The sequence below is a fragment of the Macrobrachium nipponense genome, chromosome 24 (assembly GCF_015104395.2).
Source record: "Macrobrachium nipponense isolate FS-2020 chromosome 24, ASM1510439v2, whole genome shotgun sequence".
In the NCBI taxonomy this organism is placed as follows: Eukaryota; Metazoa; Arthropoda; class Malacostraca; order Decapoda; family Palaemonidae; genus Macrobrachium; species Macrobrachium nipponense.
Window position 1 is genome coordinate 214,557 of NC_061091.1, and position 20,444 is coordinate 235,000.

General features: G+C 35.3%; 1 protein-coding gene across 6 annotated transcripts in view; it reads right to left on the reverse strand.

Moving 5' to 3' along the window:
- Positions 1-20,444, reverse strand: part of LOC135204602 (rho family-interacting cell polarization regulator 1-like) — a 272,580-nt gene that overhangs the window by 11,976 nt on the left and 240,160 nt on the right. For 4 of the 6 annotated variants that reach the window (XM_064234777.1, XM_064234753.1, XM_064234757.1 and 1 more), the window contains exons 3-11: positions 19,827-20,444; positions 17,192-17,221; positions 11,510-11,614; positions 9,890-10,049; positions 9,188-9,345; positions 7,884-8,044; positions 5,823-5,952; positions 5,239-5,451; positions 1,936-2,052 (exon numbers count right to left, since the gene is read on the reverse strand). The exon at positions 19,827-20,444 is cut by the window's right edge and continues 204 nt beyond it. In XM_064234777.1, coding sequence (XP_064090847.1) covers positions 1,936-2,052; positions 5,239-5,451; positions 5,823-5,952; positions 7,884-8,044; positions 9,188-9,345; positions 9,890-10,049; positions 11,510-11,614; positions 17,192-17,221; positions 19,827-20,444 — 1,692 coding nt within the window. The remainder of the gene's footprint in view (positions 1-1,935; positions 2,053-5,238; positions 5,452-5,822; positions 5,953-7,883; positions 8,045-9,187; positions 9,346-9,889; positions 10,050-11,509; positions 11,615-17,191; positions 17,222-19,826) is intronic. The other 2 variants (XM_064234765.1, XM_064234771.1) reach the window with 2 other exon arrangements.

Genomic DNA, 20,444 nt, shown 5'->3' on the forward strand with positions numbered 1-20,444 from the left:
AGATAATGTCACCAGGAGTACTAATCTAATCTCTCTCAGTCATGTAATTCAAGTTTTTTTCATTGTGATTAAGTAAGGGCAATCAATAAATACTTCAGAATATGAGGGTGCTTACTCTTATTGAAGGAACCATACTTTTATAGAGCAACTACGCTTATTCATTTTCAAGGGTCGCTATCCTATACTAATCCTGATATTTCAATAGTCCTAGATACATACCTGATTTTTAATTACCCATTTGTGCAATGCTTACAATTTTCTTGTGTTTTGCCCGTAACAATCTTTTAAAATTAATCTTTCAATCAACTTACTAACAAGAGGTATCCAGCTTTTACTAACTATGCACATTAAGGTCAAACTATCTATAAAAAATTATATATGTAACCTATCTTTAACTCAATGTTAAAACCAACAACCAGCCCAATCTACCTAGTATACAGTAAGAAGCTTTTAATCTCATCTTAATGCTTAATTCTTTTTGTAAAATCTATCCACTTGTGTTTCAATCAGTCGAGCTTCTAAATCAGAAACTCAGTGCTGGCATACTGAATCTGGTAATTTATGACTTATAACTCAGTTATTTGCAGAACAAGAGAATCTTTTTAAAATACTACCTGCTACTGAAATGGTTCAGCATTCAAAAAGACTGACTAAGGCAAATTTTATGTACAAAGCCTACCAAGTACATAAACTTAATTCACTTCTGAGAAACATTTAGGTTCAGATTCACCTTTTGGATCATACTCTCTGATAATACTGTAGTACCTTAGAAAACTGACAGGTGCTTAGTTTTTCATCTCGAAGCTTCAGGAACTACTGATCCAAGCAGCCCTGCCTCATTCTTTCTTGTTTGGTGAATAATGGTGACTTGGCAACTAATGTCTGCTATGTCTAAAGGAGCTATTGAATTTTATCATTGTGCATCAGAATCATCACTTAACTTTAAGGGCATGGACACAGATTTTTGTTTGTAGCACATAATTGGGCAAATTTCCTACTTATCTACCCACACCTAAAAATGAGAGTTTCCTAAATAATTTACTGCAATTGCTAAGGTAGCTAGTCCTACTCAGTTGTGTGAGTTATCTTTGCTTCCATGGAGACAGATCCAGGTCTTATCTTAACTACTCAAGACACTGGAAATATTTCATTACCATGCCATGTCTTATATTTTCAATAATTTGGTAACAAGAGATGCAGTTATATTCAAATATCTCAGGAGAAAGCTGACTAATTACTCTCAAAAGTACATGGTTTTATGAAAAGATTTCACATTTTTTTATTTATTCATTCCACTGAATTTATTTAACTTTGGTTTAGTTATCCCTCGACACAATGATCATCCATACCTCGGTTTCCACTGGTGAAATTTCATACTAAGAGATGATTTCAAAAGAAATATTTATTAACAGAAAAAAAAAAACATTAGGCGGAAGAGAAAGAACTTAATGGAAAACTCAAATTCTCATGATCTTTTATGGAAAAATGACTAATATTTTAACTAAATATTACAATTAACAAAAATCAGTCTAAAGTACACCAACTTCAATCTTTGTGAAACACTAATGAATGACATTAAAAAATTCCATAAGCAAAAGTATATAGTTCAGCCATCCAAATACTCATACCAAAATGTCATAACTCAACATAAGAAACTTGATATCAAATACTGTACTACTAAAAAACAGCTATGTATTCTTAAATGAGTACGTACTTAACAACGATATGCAAGGTTGGGTAAACTGAGACAGAAGACAATTTTGGAGAAATTTACAACACTGCTTTAACTTAATCAGCTTGCTGCTTTAAAAACGTGTCATTTAGCATCTAATAACCAATTTTACAATTCAGCAATCACAAGCAAATTCCTAGGCAGCATACTTGTATGTATTCTGTATTATATTGTAACAGAAAAATTATCAATACTTAACTTACCTGAGAATACCTAGCCCACTGTTCAACCCTACTTTCCTTCTTACGCACTAACGTAAAATTACCAGTGTTATCACACTGTGGACTAGCAGAATCTCGTCCATCAAATAATATGGAGTCCTGGAAAAACAAGAATTCTGCAAGTAATCAAATGTACATTGCATATCTTCTCTAGGTGTGTTTGCACAATGTAGACTTGTCATCACCTGCTAGATTACCATCAGACTATGAGAAAGTGCAGATGCTACAATTTAGTTAATGGCTGAGGGATCAGCATTAATATACTGTAAAGTTTTAACATAAACTAATTCAGGTCAGCAAAAGGATGTAAAGAACAAATACAAGACTAACTCAAATTTCTTAGGTGTTGGTATGTGAACTACTGCATGTTGTGGCATTTACATAAGGTGACTCTAGTCCATTTCTTATTTTTAATGTTAGTCAATGGTCAGTGAGTAGGGTGGGTGATTTTGTATGTCACTTCAAAGGAACCAGAAATCATACCAGTTCAAATTGGTTTACGACAGGATTTCTGGTTGGCTTTTCTTTTTCACTGGAAGGAAGTTACGTACTGTTAAGGAAGTCTCTCTTCCTTAGTCCAGCAGGGAAATTCTAAGAAGTTTAAAGTAAGAGAGAGAGAGAGAGAGAGAGAGAGAGAGAGAGAGAGAGAGAGAGAGAGAGAGAGAGAGAGAGAGAGAGAGAGAGAGAATTCTTGCATATTTCATATTACAGCAATAGCCCACTCCTGAAAATCTTTTAATGCCTTCGTTGCATACTGCATGTACAGTATGAAATATGAGTGAGAAAGAACTCCTGAATTTAGTGAGGCCATAATTTTTTTTTTGCCAAGGGAGCCTAATTATCATATACAAAATTGGAAAATAAAAATAATTCTACCTTCCTAGCACCAAAAATATAATTAAATAAGCTAGCTTCCTAACCATGCAGCCTTTTTTTTAAATCAGAAAATTACACAGAGACTCAAAGTCATTGTCTATTTTTATTCATCTTATCATTATTAACTGTGATGCAAGATTCAATTTAATAATAGTTCCAAGTATGTCTGTATTGCTGCCAACACACTCATTCCATTCTAATCAGCGCCTCATGCAGTACATGCAAAAAATTTCTAACACAGAAACTAAAAGAAAAATAATACTGAAGCCATTAGGATGTTAAAAAATACAGACACATGTATAGCTGTGATCACTGACTTTCACAAACTGATATTACCGCTTTGTAAACCACCAGTCCTTTTGTGCACTGACGCACTGTAAATTGAAGGATAACTCTCATGTCTGTGTGTCATCATTCTGTTTAGGATAAGAACTATCAAAACGTACAAAAGACTCCCAAGGGACAACTACTACAGCAGATAGGTTTGCAACCTACCTAAGCCAATGCCTTACTATGAAGTTTAGCTTTGTATAATGACTCTCGAAAATCCAGCATTCTAAAATGAAAGTATACTGTATGTCCAAAGTTCTATAATAAAAAAAATGCTCTAACTTCATTAACTTTTGGAACAATGACTGTAGTTCCAAACTTCACCGTATGGCGCTACTTGTTCTACCACCATCAGGAAGTACTTCCCATCTAACAAAAATTTTTATTAGAAGTACTGTAAGTACTCAGATTCCCAAAAGTGATGCTCAACATAATAAAAGATGCCAAAGGAAATGATAAGTTTACATAAGGCATGAAACAAGCCAATAATCAGTTATACCTGTCAGGGAAGTCAAGGCAAACTTACTGATGGCTTTTTCACAAACTCACAATTCCTCACCTGTTACAATGCACATCCAGTTTGCAAACGATGAGGAGGTGGATGTCTTGTAATTTGTTGGTTTGCTAAGCAAAATTCGATGATTCTTCATTCAGCAAAATATGGTAAATACCCAAATGGCTTTGAAGAAGCTGACAAAATCTAGCTTAACAACACACACAAAATTAGCTGGGTTCACGCATCTATTATTGATTTTCTGGTAGCCTGGACAGAGGCTAGTCCACATACTCATTCAGTATTTCTAATGAGTTCGCCACCGCTGGAAAAGAGCCATCTCCCGTTTTAGTTTTTCAATGCAGATAAGCAAATGAATTCAATCGGTTCACTAGTTTTTTTTTCTTATTACTGTTTAATATAATTTCCAGAGTTTGTACTTTCCCAATCTTGCTACTGTCGTTCTTTACTAGACAAGTTTTTAGTACTGAACTTGAAACTGATTTTTGTACCTCTTAGGACACAATGATTCAGATTAAACTGAAGGAACATCACTTTCACTTCCTTGACGTTAGTCACATAAGCTCATGTTTAAAGGTTAATAAATGTTTGCCAGACATCACTTTCACCTCTTGACTGTTCTGCAGCAGATTGTTTCATCTCATGCCTTTCATTACAATATATTTTACCAGATTCATTCCTGATTACGCAAACCAATGTATTTCAAACACAAACACACATATCAGTAAAGCATCTACATTCTGTAATGCTGACTTTAAAATTCTACCTCGGGAAACCAAGAAATTTCAAAAGTGAAGACTTCCATAATCAGAAAATCTAAAGCCCAACAGTGTGTTCATCCCTAACATACCAGATTTTCGAGAGTTCACTGAACTGTACAGTGCAGTATCTATAGGGGAGAGAATGTAGTGTAGAAGGCAATGATGTGAGAAACAGGAGTGCACTGAATATTCTTTTCTTTCATCCCCTATTTGCACACTTCTGAGAATCCCATTGTGTAAAAGGAGCGAACCTTGGAACAATAAAGACCTTCATCGGGGAGGAGTTTCTGACTTTAGCATCGTTCTTTTCTGCTAATTACTGTATGCAGTTTCTTTGACATTAGTTGCGTATTTTTCTCTTTATCTTAAAAGACATTGAATCCCATTTTCCTAATCTGAGTACTTTGCCTGATGTCTGATTACCTTTCTTTCATTTTTTCTTTGTAAATTGCTGATCAAGATAAAAAAAAAAGCTAAGCATAATGCTACTTTTGAGCAATGTGTTATCAAGGATGTCTACATTCAAGAAGGCTGTCTCTAGGAATTCTACGATAGGACATCACATTGTGCTCTTGCTGTTTGCTTTTCATTTACAGGACCATGCTTGTTGCATATGAAGCTAAATATGACTATGGAAAGGTCTTGGAAAGAGCACATTCATTGTTAACTTGGAGCTTGGACAGGCAGTCAAAGAGATGGCTTGGAGTGAAAAGATAATCACAGTTACACTACTTATCCTTATGGTCAGTAAAAAGCATAAGCATGTTCGGTTTTACGGAACACGCCTCAAACTTTCTTACGTACCTGGCTATCACTTCTCCTAGAGAGACCTTGATAATCAGAAACAGGGCTATTACTATCAGTCCTTGTTGAGAGAGCAGCATGTGAAGAGAGAAGACCCCTATATTCAGAGAGAGGGCTGGCACTATCTGCTGTTGAACTTCGGGCAGACATGCTTCCAAAACTACTGTCATGATCACACTCAGGAGACAATCCACTATCCTTGCCTGAGGGAACCTGTAACAATAGCAAACACTGAATAAAATCTGTAAGATAAAATCTAACTTCATTTGCACAATTAAACAATGAACTCAACTCACAAAAACCAAAACACCTTCTTGATTCATAATACTATCTTACTCATAAATATAAAACAATACAGGCAAAACATTTAAATACAATAAGTACTAGTATGTGCTATTGTCATTCTATAAGTAAATCTTATAGTTATCATTTGATCTGCTAAGAGTTTTTAAAATTTATAAAACTGGAAGGCTGCAAATAAAAAACTGACAATGCATCCCAAATTCTCACTGGTAAAGACTGAGAACGTAGTTCTCTCTTAACAATGAATGATAAAATTAGGGTGCATAATGTTCTGTACTCACAGTTGCTACATTATTGGGAGGAGAAGAACTAAGAGTGTGGAGTACTGGCGTTCTTCGTTTATTTCCTGGTGAAGTAGCTGACATGCTTGGCGTTCTCACCAAACTATCTTCAATGACTCCATCAAGTGGACTGTCAATACAAATAAATACTTAGCCACAGTACTATACAGTTTAACAAATTCTCTCTCTCTCTCTTTTTTAAAACAAGAGAGTACTATACCTTCCTTTAATATTAGAGTCCCTTGTTACAAGTATGACTTTCCAAGTACGTATACAGTGCTACTACACATGATTACTCTAGAAAAATATTATAACTTTTACTTCATAAATTTACAACATTGGCACATTCATTTCTTCATTTAAAAGATTCAAATTAACCTAGCCTAACCTAGGAAAAAACCTCTGATAACAGACATTTACAAATGCATATGGACAACTCAAACTCCTGTGTTCACTCTAAAAAGATATTACTGTAAATCACAATATGTACTTGATGAACACTCAGACATAACTTCTAATTGCTAATCATAGGAAGGTTAAAATACTACATGCACGTACTACAGATTTTACACGTGGATCCCAAGTAAATTAATTGACATTTCAGTTGTCCTAGTATAGGTACAATTCATTATTATTACGTAATACCTTTTCCTGACTTGTATTCCAGTTGATATAAACTTCAACACCACACTACAGCTGATGACATACTACTGTACTATTAGGAAAGCATTCATCTTTGATAACACTATTGCAACGAGCAAAATCTTATTAGCTGAATAAAATTACAAAGCTAATCATGTGTAGTCATGCCCAGCTTTAGGACTTACAAAAACAATAACAATAAGTATCATCACAATTTAGTAATCACGAACACTCAGGAAGCTTAGTAAGGCTCCTGTGGATGTCTCCCCTTAGATTCTCGTAAAATTAAAAGTCTTTCTCTACCTCAGCTTTGAAAACATCCACAGTAATATACCAGGTAAATTTAAATGCACAGATCAAAGTGTCATAAATATGACTGTACAAAATGCCACTCTGTGTTTAAGACAATTTATTCTGGAAAGTTTTATCTTCCACTGGTGGAATTTTTAGTGCAAAGAGAAGAAAATTTACAGAGATACAAAAACAGAGGAAAGATTTTACACTTTAAGAATCATAACTAAAAGGACCTCAATCAAAGGGGTTTGTTATAATCATTGTGTTATGTTACTGATGACATGAACATCTGACAGCAACTTTAAAGGCTCTGAATTAATGGGTCCTGTTTAAAAAAATTATCACAATTATTAAAATTATTCAGTATACTTGTGCAGTACATTAACATTGATAGGTTACACAAAAACTGTTTCTGAAGACAAAAGAACACGGAATTACTTACTATCCTCCCCAGTTTATAGTTTGATTGTCCCTAACTTCTGACTAAAAGCTGCATTCTTATTTAATACTGATTTCATTGCTTACTTGAGTTTACAAGATCTGGTTACGGTATATACTTTCCTTTATATTTGTTGAAGAAAAATAATTCTCTTGACTTCCAAGAGCAAATACTATCTAGCTTCTTTAATTAAAAAGGAAAAACGAATGATTGTACAGAACTACATATTTATAAAGAGGGTTCCATAAGTACTGTATTTAGACACTGACTCTCTTGTTTCATATCCCTAATACACATATATACCTAAGGATCTTGAAAGCAAAAGTAAACTAATGCTGAAAAAGGGGTTGTTGAATTCAAAATTACACGACTCTATATGCATATGTTCAGCAAAATTTAAGTGCACGTTACTAGCCCACTGTATGACTTTTGCAATTAGTAAAATATGCAAACAGCAACATGTAGTAATATGTTTTTTCTTCATTAAACTTTAACATTAAGCAAAGGAATTAATATTTTCAGTGACAAAAATCATTGGCATTCCTAAAAAGGTAAGTTAAGCTATGAGTAAAAAAATAAAATGTCACTCATCTTAGACATGAGTTGAACAGTGAGTAAAACATTATATGGCATAATTCTTATAAAGAAAAGTCAATCTTTGTGTAAAACATTTATATCATACTTACTTCCAAGTGATTACAATGTTGAGTTTTAGAGAACCCGAGGGATTGAGATTGACTGTCATAAGCTGTGGATGGGGCGAAAAGAGATCCTTCGTTTCACAGACTTTGTTGCCTATAACCACTGTCTTGCCCAGCACTCTGACTTCAACAGCTTTTATTAACAACTGAAATGATTAAGAAGTGCCTCATTTTATTGGTAAATGACAATACCAATCAGGTAAATATAAGAAACATGGTGTCTTTTTGTTTGATTGACCTGAGGGATTGACTTGAGAGCAGCAGTAGGAGCTGATGAGGATTTTTGTTTCACTCCTACTCAAGGCATCAGTCTATAATGAATTTATCAAAGATTTAAACAGCATCAGTTCTAAATGCAAAAATGCATACTACAGTATTTCCTTAAAATGTTCATCAAGCAATACAGCAACATTTCTAAAGATTTATTAGAACTGCGCATGAACAAGATAATATTTTTCAATTCAATTAGAAATTTGGTAAGTGCAAGATATCCTGATTATACATGTACGTATACTATTCTTTATCAAACATAATCTGCAATGTGTGGTAGAGTAAAACTGGTAAAATTATTATTAAAACACTGAATTATACATATATTCCTCACCAAAAAAATATCACAAGTAAATAAAATTCTTATGCAATCAATGATAATATTAACTTGCTAATGAATATTGCCAGACAAAAGTGAGTACATCAGCTACTGAAATGAAAACTTCTGATGAATATGCAACTGTGATTCATTACCCTCGCTTGAAACAAATTTCAAAAATTGAGAAAATGCTTCCACACTCTGAGACCACAACGAACACTGGTTGATTGATTGATTGATTTATAGACTTTTGGTTTGTTTGTTAGTTTTTATGGCGTTTTTACGTTGTATGGAACCCGTGGTTATTCAGCAATGGGACCAACAGCTTACGTGACTTCCAAACCATGTCGAGAGTGAACTTCTATTACTAGAAATACACATCTCTAACGCCTCAAAGGAATGCCCGAGAATTGCACTCGCAGCCACCGAGGTGGCAGGCTAAGACCAATCCGACCACGCCAATGAGGTGCTCTTATAGACTTTTGGCACACATGCCAAACAGTGGGGCAACTAAGGCCCTTCAGCGTTGAAACGGAAATTGACGGTGAAAAGGCTTGAAAGGTGTTACAGGGGATACCTCAAAGCAGTTCCACTATGAATCAAATGTTACGAGAGGGTGGACAGTAAGATGGCTGAAAGAATATGACTGGAGGTCCTGTAAAAGGAATGAATGGGGGTTGCAACTAGGGGTTGAGCTTACCATTTCACCAATTAATCCCTTAATGACTGTTCTTTGGTTGTCCCAAGTCTGAGTATTGTCTTTGCAGACTCGGCCGCGCGACTTCCACTTCTGAGTGCCATGTTTAAGGGTTACTTCAAAAACGTCTCCAGGACACAAGCGAGCGAAACCTTGAATTCCTGGGGCAGAAAAGAAAGAAAATGATTCAGATCATCAGTTGCGGTCCATGTATCTTCTATGAGAAAGTTAGTAGCCATTCAAAACCTTCACATAATTAACTTATGACCCGTTGCAACCTTCTTAACTTACACTGGGAAATTAAAATTCAATGTCATTTTGTAATGACAGTACATCTTTGGTCATGAATACTTATCAAGTCTATTTGAACAAATTTTCTCATGGGATAATTTCTTGAGTTGATGCACAAACAGCCACTCAACTGCATTATATACATATCATTGTGCACTGTACAAGAGGAACTAATATATTCAATAATTCGAAAGAGAAATTGATTTTTATCAAAGTACAAAAATCTACTAGGTCTTTTAGCTAATCTGCTGTGCTGTTACTCCGCTGTACGAAGATAAGGACATTTCTATGGCAGACTTCATAGCAACTTCAAGAAAAATCAATTCACCTAGTACTGCCAAAGACAGATTTTTTCTTTAAGAGACAAGAACGACGTCTCCTAATGCTACAGAGAACGGAAGTCTGACGACTTACCTTTCATTTCTAGAGTCAGGGTTCCGATAAGCTGCTCAATTTGTACTTCCAAAGCACAAAGGATTTCTGTGCACTCCTTATACCCGGACCGAACGTTGCTGAGAGCTGTCGCCTTCTCCTTCCCTGGGGAAAGGGCGTAGGCATATGCCATTGTTCTGACCTGCAAAGCAATGGAAGAAACACTTTAAAAGGAAGAGCATATGCCATTGTTCTGACCTACAAAGCAATGGAAGAAACACTTTGAAAGGAAGATATCTTAAAAACTTAAATTACTGTGTTCTAAGCTGTTACCAACAGCTACGAGAATTTTCACAGACGGGAAAACGATATTCTTCCTCGCATGATTTCTCACACGTCTGATTGTTTTATTTTGACGCTTATAAAGGACTCTTTAGTTGGATGATTATTAACAGTGGATCCCAAAGTACAAAATAATTTTTAAAATGTGGGAATTATAGTTATAATGATTAAATTACTAGCCTCAAACACTACGTCTCGCAAATACATATCAAGATTTATTGGAGGTTTGTATGATTAAGAAAACGTGCGTTGATTTTCCATTATTATTATTATTAATATTCAGAAGATGTTTGCTATTCGTACACAGATCAAGCCCACCAAAGGGGCCACTGACCTAAAGTTGAAGCTTCCAAAGAAAAAAAAGGTGTTCATTAAGAAGTAAGAGGAGGAAATATGTTTAAAGAGTTAAATTTGTTTAAAGAGTTGACAGAAGCTAAACACAACACACTGAAATGACATTTGCTGTCATCAAGACGAGGACGGGTGAAAAAATTTTTATAGTGTCAACTTACACACACGCACACACACATGACAACTCCCTTCCCCCACCCCCCACCCCCCACCCCCCGCGAGCGAACAAAATACAATGCATCACCCCTTCAATTCACCGCACGCGCATCATTCCCTTTTCCTGCTTCTGCTTTTAACCAAAAATCCTTATATACATATGTATTTTTTATGTAAAGTCGCTCTTCCTCCCATCTCCCTGTTTATGTGCACAGCGAAGCTGGTGAGGGGAATTCGCGGGAGAGAATGGTTACCCCTTAAAATGCATTTTAAAAAGTCAACAGAGGGATTCAACGTGCAATTCGAGAAATAATGTTTGACGGTCAGTCAGGGGAGGGTACTACTACTATGTGCTGTTGCCGAGCGACAGAGAGGGCCAACGAGAGAGAGAGAGAGAGAGAGAGAGAGAGAGAGGAGAGAGAGAGAGAGAGAGAATGTATAGAAAATAAAATCTTACACATAAGTGAAATGAAAGAACCAGCATTGCGAGATGGTTTTTGTCATGTGAAAAGAGTAGTAGATGATGTTATGAGAGAGAGAGAGAGAGAGAGAGAGAGAGAGAGAGAGAGAGAGAGAGAGAGAGAGAGAGAGACTGGCGCCCAAAAATGAAGCTCGTGGACTGCATCAGTAAATAACTGGACTTCCACACACTCACGTGAAAACATATATCACCTCATAAACAAGAAACAGGGAGTATGGTTCAGAAATGACCACTAGCATCTGAATAAACAGTTTCTGTGCCTTTGAAATTTGACATTATAGAATCCCAGTGATGACAATCATGAGAGAAGAAAATTCAAAATAAATACTCACCCCATCCCTCAACTTCTGATGCAGATGGTACTGATCTTGCAGATCCTCCAACTTGCTCAAGTGGTATTCGATTCTCTTCAGGTATCGTTCAGCTGCCTTGATTTGCTGTAATTTAGGGGCAGTGGATTAATATAACAAGACATAGAACCCATAAGTCGTATTTTCATAGCTATGCATAAATGTCTATGCGTTATATATAAAAAAAATTGGCATAAAATGTGACAGTTATCTGATAGTCTTTCATATAACATTTTTTTTACTCAGAAATCAATTAATCTCTTTAATGATAAAAGGCCTGGAAAGGTGGTAACATAACCAAGGCCTGTCCATGCCAGGAAATGATGCCCAGCTATACCCGCATCATTTCCAGAGTGAAGAGAAATACCCATGCACGGTCATCACAACATCAAGACATTTTTACCTGGGCATGCGTGATCACGTCCGTGATAAAATAATAATAATAATAATAATAATAATAATAATAATAATAATAATAATAATTATAATTATAATAATAATAATAATCTAAGGGGTCCACAATGATAAAAATGTTAAAAGTTCGTGTAAAATGTATAAAAAATATTTTTTAAAAGCTTTCGATCCCTTATCGGTTCATCTTCAGTCAAAAAATATATTTGTATAAAATCTCGTGATAGAGAGTTTTTTTTTTTTACCAAAATTAATAATAATAATAATAATAATAATAATAATAATAATAATAATAATAATAATAATAATAATAATAATAATAATAATAATAATAATTAATTATACCTGTTCGTTTCACTAGAAAAACACTGAACTAATCTCCACATGAAATGTGACAAGACAGAACTTAACACATTAACTCCAAAGGAAATTACATTAACTCTATGGGAAATTAACATAATGTTAAAAAAAGGTGCATAGGTAGGTTCTTACATACAGCAATAAAAATTTTACTTAGCACTCACAATATGCTTAAACAACTACAAAGTATAATGATACGTGTGAACAGACGAACATCATTAACCCACAACATTGTCTACAGTCCTTTCCACAGATTATTCCACTATGATATTATATAAATAAAAGCGACATAGCATGACATACAAAAACACTGACCACATTTTCTGCACAATGTAGCTCCTACCGTCTATAATTTTCCAGTGAAAATTGTATTCAAACACATAAATAAACCCGTTTAGAATTCAGGCTGTGACGTGGAGAGCCAATTAAAACGTTCTGTTCTTTTCCAGATATAATTAACTGATAATGTAAATTACACAACCGCGTCATGCATATCACCCACGAATCTCATATTACCTCGTATTTTGAGTATATTTGATAATTGTGAATTTTTTTTATTTTTATCAGTCTCCTATTATCTCATATTATGAATATATTTGATAATCACGATTTTTAAATTTTTTTTAATCTCATATTTTCTCATATATTGAATATATTTGATAATCATGAATTTTTTTTATTATTTCTAATCTCATAGTGCCTCATATTTTGAATATATTTGGTAATCATGAGTTTTTAAATTTTCTTATCTCATATCATCTCATAACTTGAATATCTTTGATAATCATGAAAATTTTATTTTTTAAAACTCATACTATCGCATATTTTGAATATATTTGATAATCATGATTTTTTATTTCTTTTAAATTTCATATTATCTCTTATTTTGAATATATTTGATAATCATGATTTTTTTTTATATTTGTAAATCTCATATTTTGAATATATTTGGTAATCATGAGTTTTTAATTTCTTTAAATTTCATATCTCATATTTTGAATATACTTGATAATCATGAATTTTTTATTGTGTAATCTCACATTTTGAATATATTTGATAATCAAGGATTTTTTTATTTCATTAAATCTTATATTTTGAAAATATTTGATAACCATGAATTTTTTTAATCATATATTTTGAGTTTATTTGATAATCATGATTTTTTTAAATCTCATATTTTGAATATATTTGATAATCAAGATTTTTGAAATCACACATTTTGAATATCTTTGATAATCATGATTTTTTTATTTTTTAAATCTCATATTATCTCATATTTTGAATATATTTGGTAATCATGATTTTTTTTTTTTACCAAAATCGTAAACTTCGAACTTATCATGATGCGTCCAAATATCAAATCTACGATGAAGCAATAGTTTCACGGAAAATATAGAGGTTCGATATACCAGAGCTAGTTTACAACTTTTATATAATTTCTGGGTATACGGGGAAACGTTTGAAAAACGTCTAGCGGGTACAGTTTTTTTTTTCTATTGCCTCTTCAGATCACGAAATATATATTCTTAGAAGATACCTGTGAATCATTGAAGCTGACTGGATATATCTATCTATCTATCTATCTATATATCTATCTATCTATCTACATATATATATATTTCAAATCATAACTATTCTTAAACTCCTCAATGTTAAGTTACATTCTAAATATTATGTAACATGATTACATCATGCAAGTTGCAAGATAGATTGCTAGTTCCATGCAAGTAAGACATGCATGATAATTCAGTCATAAAAAAATATAATAAAAAGTTGCAAAATATTCGAAAATCTTGAAATCGGGAGAATTAACTTTTCAAATGTAAGACTTTTCGTATGTCTCTCTCAATCTCTCTCTCGTCTCTCTCTCTCTCTCATTCTCCACTCTCTCTCTCTCTCTCTCTCTCTCTCTCATCTATATATATATATATATATATATATATATATATATATATATATATATATATATAGATAAGATGAGAGAGCATGAGTAGAGTGAGGATAATATACATACATACAATACATAGCATACATAAGTAACATACATACATAGAGGAATAGTAACTTAGAGCAGAATACAAAAGAAAGACATTGACTACCATACATACATAATATATGATATATCATACATATATATATATAGTATATAATATACATGCATACAGTAGACAGTGTATAACTTACGATTACATTAGAAGCGAATAATATACATCATACATACTACATATATATATATATATAATATTATATATATATATATATATTATATATATATATATATATAGTATATATATGCTTAAAAAATCACAGTATCTATATACGAGTGGGCGAGCAATGCATAAATCTTGGCACAACAAAACTCTACGTTCCACAATCACCACGTTTGAGTTACAAACCCATAAACGGAATAGATTGTCATTCATATAGTTGATGAACACTGTACCAGACAATGAGTTACAAATAGAAAGAAAGAAATAGTGATATGCTTGTGAAAGATAACCCCGCCTCTGGGGGTATATTTGCAAAGAACTTGCAAAGCGAAACCCATCTGCTTTGAACATCTCGTCTCGTCTCGTTGGTTCGCGAATCCACTAGCAAACCGGAATATTATACTACTATGCACGATTTATTTTTCCTTATCGGCTTTTTTTTTTTTTAACACTAACAATGGGTTCCTGTCATTCCTGACTTTAGGTTCGTCACACGGTTATTGAAGTTTTCCCTCTTTTTCTCTCTGATCGACGTCAAACAGAACACGTTTAAAGGGGCGCTTTAGGTCCGTACCGACGTCAATTGACACAGGCAAAGTCGACAGGTGTTATTTGGCGCTTACAAAAAAATGATAATAATCGAGCGCTCTCTCTCTCTCTCTCTCTCTCTCTCTCTCTCTCTCTCTCTCTCTCTCTCTGGCTGAAATGAAATCGAAAACCAAACTCTGCGAAGATCAAAAGCAGCAAGCCAGATATTTTAATTCGTCAAACTTGTTTTGTTTTTTCGTTTTTGCTTTAAATCCACAGAGGCCGCTCATGCGAGACCTGACTGGTGTGTGATATTATTCATTGCCACCTGATGTTATAATTAGTCTCCATCCCCACTGGCAGAACCAGAGCAAGGCTATGTCACCTTTTTTTATATATATACTTATTTGCTCAAGTGAAGTGAATATATCAAAAGCCGGGACAGTCGATGATGCGTCTGACATCGAGTTATTCTAGTAACTAGGAAATCGCGGTGATGGCACGTGTCAAAGGACTTTCGTTCCACGAGTCATGTACACACTACACACACACACACACACATACACAATACAGTCGAAACAGGATATGCTTTTTTTTCTACGAACGAAAGGCGGATCAATACTGAATTCCCTGGGACCTGCTTTAAATACGACCCTGTGTGCTTAAAAATTAAAACAGTACTATATCAGCTCTCTTGGACCTGCAAATACGTCCTCGCATGCTCAGAGGCCAAACGCAGTGCTGAAAGTTCTCAATGTTAATCCTTCTGTCACAGACAGGAAAAACAAGGTTTTTAATGATGGATGATTTAGCTCAGATCCATGGCATTCGAATCCCAACGAAGAGGTAAATAAGAGGTAAATAAGGTATTGTTTGTTTGTTTGTATGGTGTTTTTACATTGCATGGAACCAGTGGTTATTCGGGCAACGGGACCAACGGCTTTACGTGACTTCCGAACCACGTCGAGAGTGAACTTCTATCACCAGAAATACAAATCTCTAACTCCTCAATGGAATGCCCGAGAATCGAACTCGCGTGTAAATAAGGTATTGGCTCCGGAACTGTCATAAATTCCTGGTTTAAAACCATGTCTTGAGAATCTTGAAAAACAAATGTGTTTGGCTCTAAATCATCTCCTCCTACTACCTTTCTGTACGAGGTGTTTTGAATACACTGATTCTCCCTCGTTTCGACTGTCTAAATTCTCGCCTTCTACCGCTAAATTTAGCGTTCTTGCGCAATCGCCTTTAATCAAATGTACGGTCTAACTTCTCAGCTGATTTCCAATTCTTCCTATTAATTACAGCTTGTGTCAGGCAACATTTCACTAAAATCTTTGTCGCTCTTCTTCAATGAAAGAGGGATATATTTACCTATTTTGATTTAAAGGAAAATAAATAAAAGGACTGAAGATACGGATACCAACGGACAATGAACCTGAGGCTATCAAGTTAGGCGAGCTGGGATTTAGGTATCAAAAAGCAATCAGAGAGACGCATTACGAAGGACTGAAATACTGCACTGCTCAGACGACTTCAAAGTTCGACAGGCACGTGATCTAATTTACACAGATCACCTACTCAAGATTGCAACTAACTCCTTAAAAGCTTCAGAACGACCTCTACTGTGAAGCGATATCTAGTGACAAAAAATGTGCGCTGCAGTTTTTCGTTTTTACTGTAATAATAATCGGTGCAAACAATTTACATATCAGTAGGTAATTATCCAAGCGGTGCCATTAAATTCTGAACATCTAACGGGACACATTCTTTATTGGTTGAAATACTGTGACAATGGATGAAGACTATGGGGGTAAATCCTATGAAGTCGGTGGACACAAAACAATAATCTACAAAAAAAGTTACATCATATATATAATCAATGAATGCACAAAAAAAAAACTCAAAACAAGTCAGGCATAAATCCACGAGTCGGGTCAAAGTACAACCCAGTTTAGTCCGACACATTCAAAATCCAGACAAAGCAAAATGAAAGGATTAAAACAAAAATAAATAAACGAAATGGAACATATTAAACCATTCTACGAAGAAAGCCATTCAAGGAATAGATGTATATATGGCTACAAAGAAAATCAAAGGTTTTATTTGATTTTTCTGCTTGTTGCCCATGCATTTGCATGCTGACTTTGCTTACCTTTTCAGCTTCGTACAATCGACCCTGTGACTGTCGTGAGATAGATAGAGGAGGAAAAAAAAAAGACAATTCCATATTAGCCAAAGTCGTCATGCCATTGTGGTGGTGGTTTCTATAGGGTATGGGATATCACGAGAGTTTGCAGACAAACCCTCACACACGCGTTGCGTATATATACACATACATATGTATAAACAAACACACACAACAAGCATAGGGAATTCACTAAAACTGGAAATGACTACACATTTATTAGCATTGGGAGAGACCATTCTTCCCCTCTCTAAGACAGTAATCTGTCTGAAAGAGGGGGAGAATGCTCTCTCCAAATGCTAATAAATGTTTTGTCATATTTCCATTTTCAGTGGAATCCCTGCGCCTTTTGTAAATGATTGCAAGGGAACTATTTGTATGTATGTATATATATACATAAAAATAAATGTCAAGGGAACTATTTGTATGTACGTATATATTTACATATAAGGAAATATGTGTATATATATGTATATGGTTAAGTGTGTAATATTTTCATGTATGTATATACAGACACGTGTGTATGCAGGTGTGATAAACATATAACTTTCTATTACTAAAGTATCCCTGACATGATGGAATAGAGTAGAATAGCGACAGAAGAAGAAATAAAACAATAGAGAGAAAATAGCAACTTGGACTCCTTATATTTGGACGTTTTTTGATCCAGGTTCAACTTCTATCCATAAGTATCTGCATTAGAGTTCTGTTCCCCATAAATTAAAAAAAATTGTTTTAATCAGATATAAAGCAATAAATATATCATGACTTGGCCCAATTTCAACAATTCTCTCCGGTATAACTAGCATGTTTTCTTAACATTGTTCGAAAATATATCATTTCTATTCAAAAGTGATTTTACTTAGTATAGTGTCATTTCTAAATACTTATACTAATCTGGTAACTGTAATTCTGATCTCTAATTCCTCTATAAGGACAACAGTTACAAACTTAATATTAATCTTTATACCATGACTCAATTTTTCCAGTGCTCGTGGATTATCTGATAACAAGTGATGCAGCGGGACTTGAACAAATTCAATCAACGATATGACACTCTTTTGAGGTAATACTTTATCTTTGATGTGTAAATATTTAAAATAGGAAACCAGAGAGCAGAAACTATCAATATATATCGAGAAAATGGAAAAAAAGGGCGTCTAAATGATTCATTAACCTTAAAAAGATGGTTCTTTCTGAACAATTCATCGGAGAACAGACTAACAAAATGCAAAAGCTAATTGTTTTGGAAATCTATCATTGAATTCAACCTGCCCTTCAGTTCACACAATATTTCCCACTTGAAAAGATCCAGTCATCTAACTTCTAACTTTCACAAGAGTAAAAAAAATCTAATCAAATGAATGTGGTCAGCAATAAAGAATAAAATGACAAGTGCCCGAATCCAGCATTGTGGAAAAAGCGAAGTTGTTATTTTGAATGAGCAATTTCAAGTTCGCGGAAAACTGCAAATCCAGTAATCATGGAAAAGTGCTAATCTGGTTATTTCGGAAATGTGAAAGTTCAGGGACTATGGAAAAGCGCAAGTCCAAGGTTTGAGAGATTGTGCAAAGAAATGTGAAGAGATGAAAAAATTAATAATAATAATGCTGAAAGGGTTGGAGAGAGGAGACAATGAATCAGGGTTGGTGATTTTTTTTTCATTTAAAAAAATTAGCGATTTATTTGATTTTTTTATCTATTTATTTATTTGATTTGTTAATGTTTTTCAACCCTATTTTTCCTCAAAATGTATTTTATGACAGAATTACTATTGATTTATCTTTTAGGTTTCCAGTTCTGGCCTAAAGTATGTGCTTGCAACTTTTTATGAAATAAATAGATGCAGCACAGTTATGCCTAAGTTTCTATTAACCTCCAAACCATATTTTTCAAATTAATTTCTTTCAAATTTAAAAAGATAAAAAAAAATAAAAAAAATTTTAAATCATGATTTTTTATCAAAACTTTAATGATTCAATCACTACACTTGATTAAATCAGTTTGATTTAATCATTGCCAACCCTGGAATGAATGCTAGAAGAATTGCAAGAGGGTATAAAAATGGGAACACAGAAATCAGGGTGCCCTATAGATGCATTTTGCTGTGTCTAAACGTGAGTGGCCATGTAAACCATTATTTTCCATCAATACATACAAAAACCACAATGAAGGTGAAATTTGATCTTAATGAAAGAGATATATAAAACAATGACAGCCTTCACCTCGCAGTCAATTAATGCCCATAATTTTATACAGAGCAAATGCTTATTTTCCCCGATCATATAAAAGATGAAAACCTTCACCCACCAGCCCTTAATTGCATCAAATGTTTACAGTGAAGGGTGAAAGCAAATGCTTGCTTTTCAAAGAAATCAATAGATCCTCGTCAAGTGAATAAAAATAGCAAACGCAAATAGAGAATGCAGTTCATTATTTAAATGATGATCTCGTCAACAAGTGACAACAGAATGACGTAGGATGGTACTGGGGGGATGAGGGTTACTTGGAAGGATGTGTGGTGGGAGTGGGAGAGAGAGAGAGAGAGAGAGAGAGAGGAGGAGAGAGAGAGAGAGAGAGAGGTGTTAAGAGTCCTTCTCACCTGATGCAACTGGGAGTCCTGCTGCGCCTGCTGAAGGGAGTCGAGATCCTGGCGGGTCACGGCCACGCACTCCCGGAGGCCCCTGGCCACGCTGCAGCCGATCTGGGATGCCCTTTCGGGCCGGGGGGATTTGGGCACCTTGACATGCGGTGGCAGGGAAAGGACGCGCCGGACATCCCGAGGGGAGGATCCTGCTTGACCCAGGACGCCGTGTCCGGCCCATCCGGCCCTTGCTACTGCCTGCTGAGGCGACCCTGCCCCCGACCCGGGGCGCCGGTGGGTGAGCAGGCCCCCGAAGGACCGGGAGCGCGTGAGGCCCTGGTGGATGGGGGAGCCCTCGCGCCCCTCGCTTCTCTCCCGGAGCGACATGCCCCCTCCGCCACTGTGGCAATGCTGCTGCTGGTGCTGCTGCTGGTGGCTGTGGTGGCCGTCGTGATGATGGCGATGATGGTGATGATGGTGGTGGTGATGATGGTGGTGATGGTGGAGATGGTCGGGGTCGTCCCTCTCGTCGTCTGGCAGGTGGGCGGACTCGTAGCCAGGGTCGGAGAGGGCCGCATGCAAGCACGGGCGGCGAGGCGCCGCTCCCGACGACGAACAGCAGGAGGAGGACGCCCC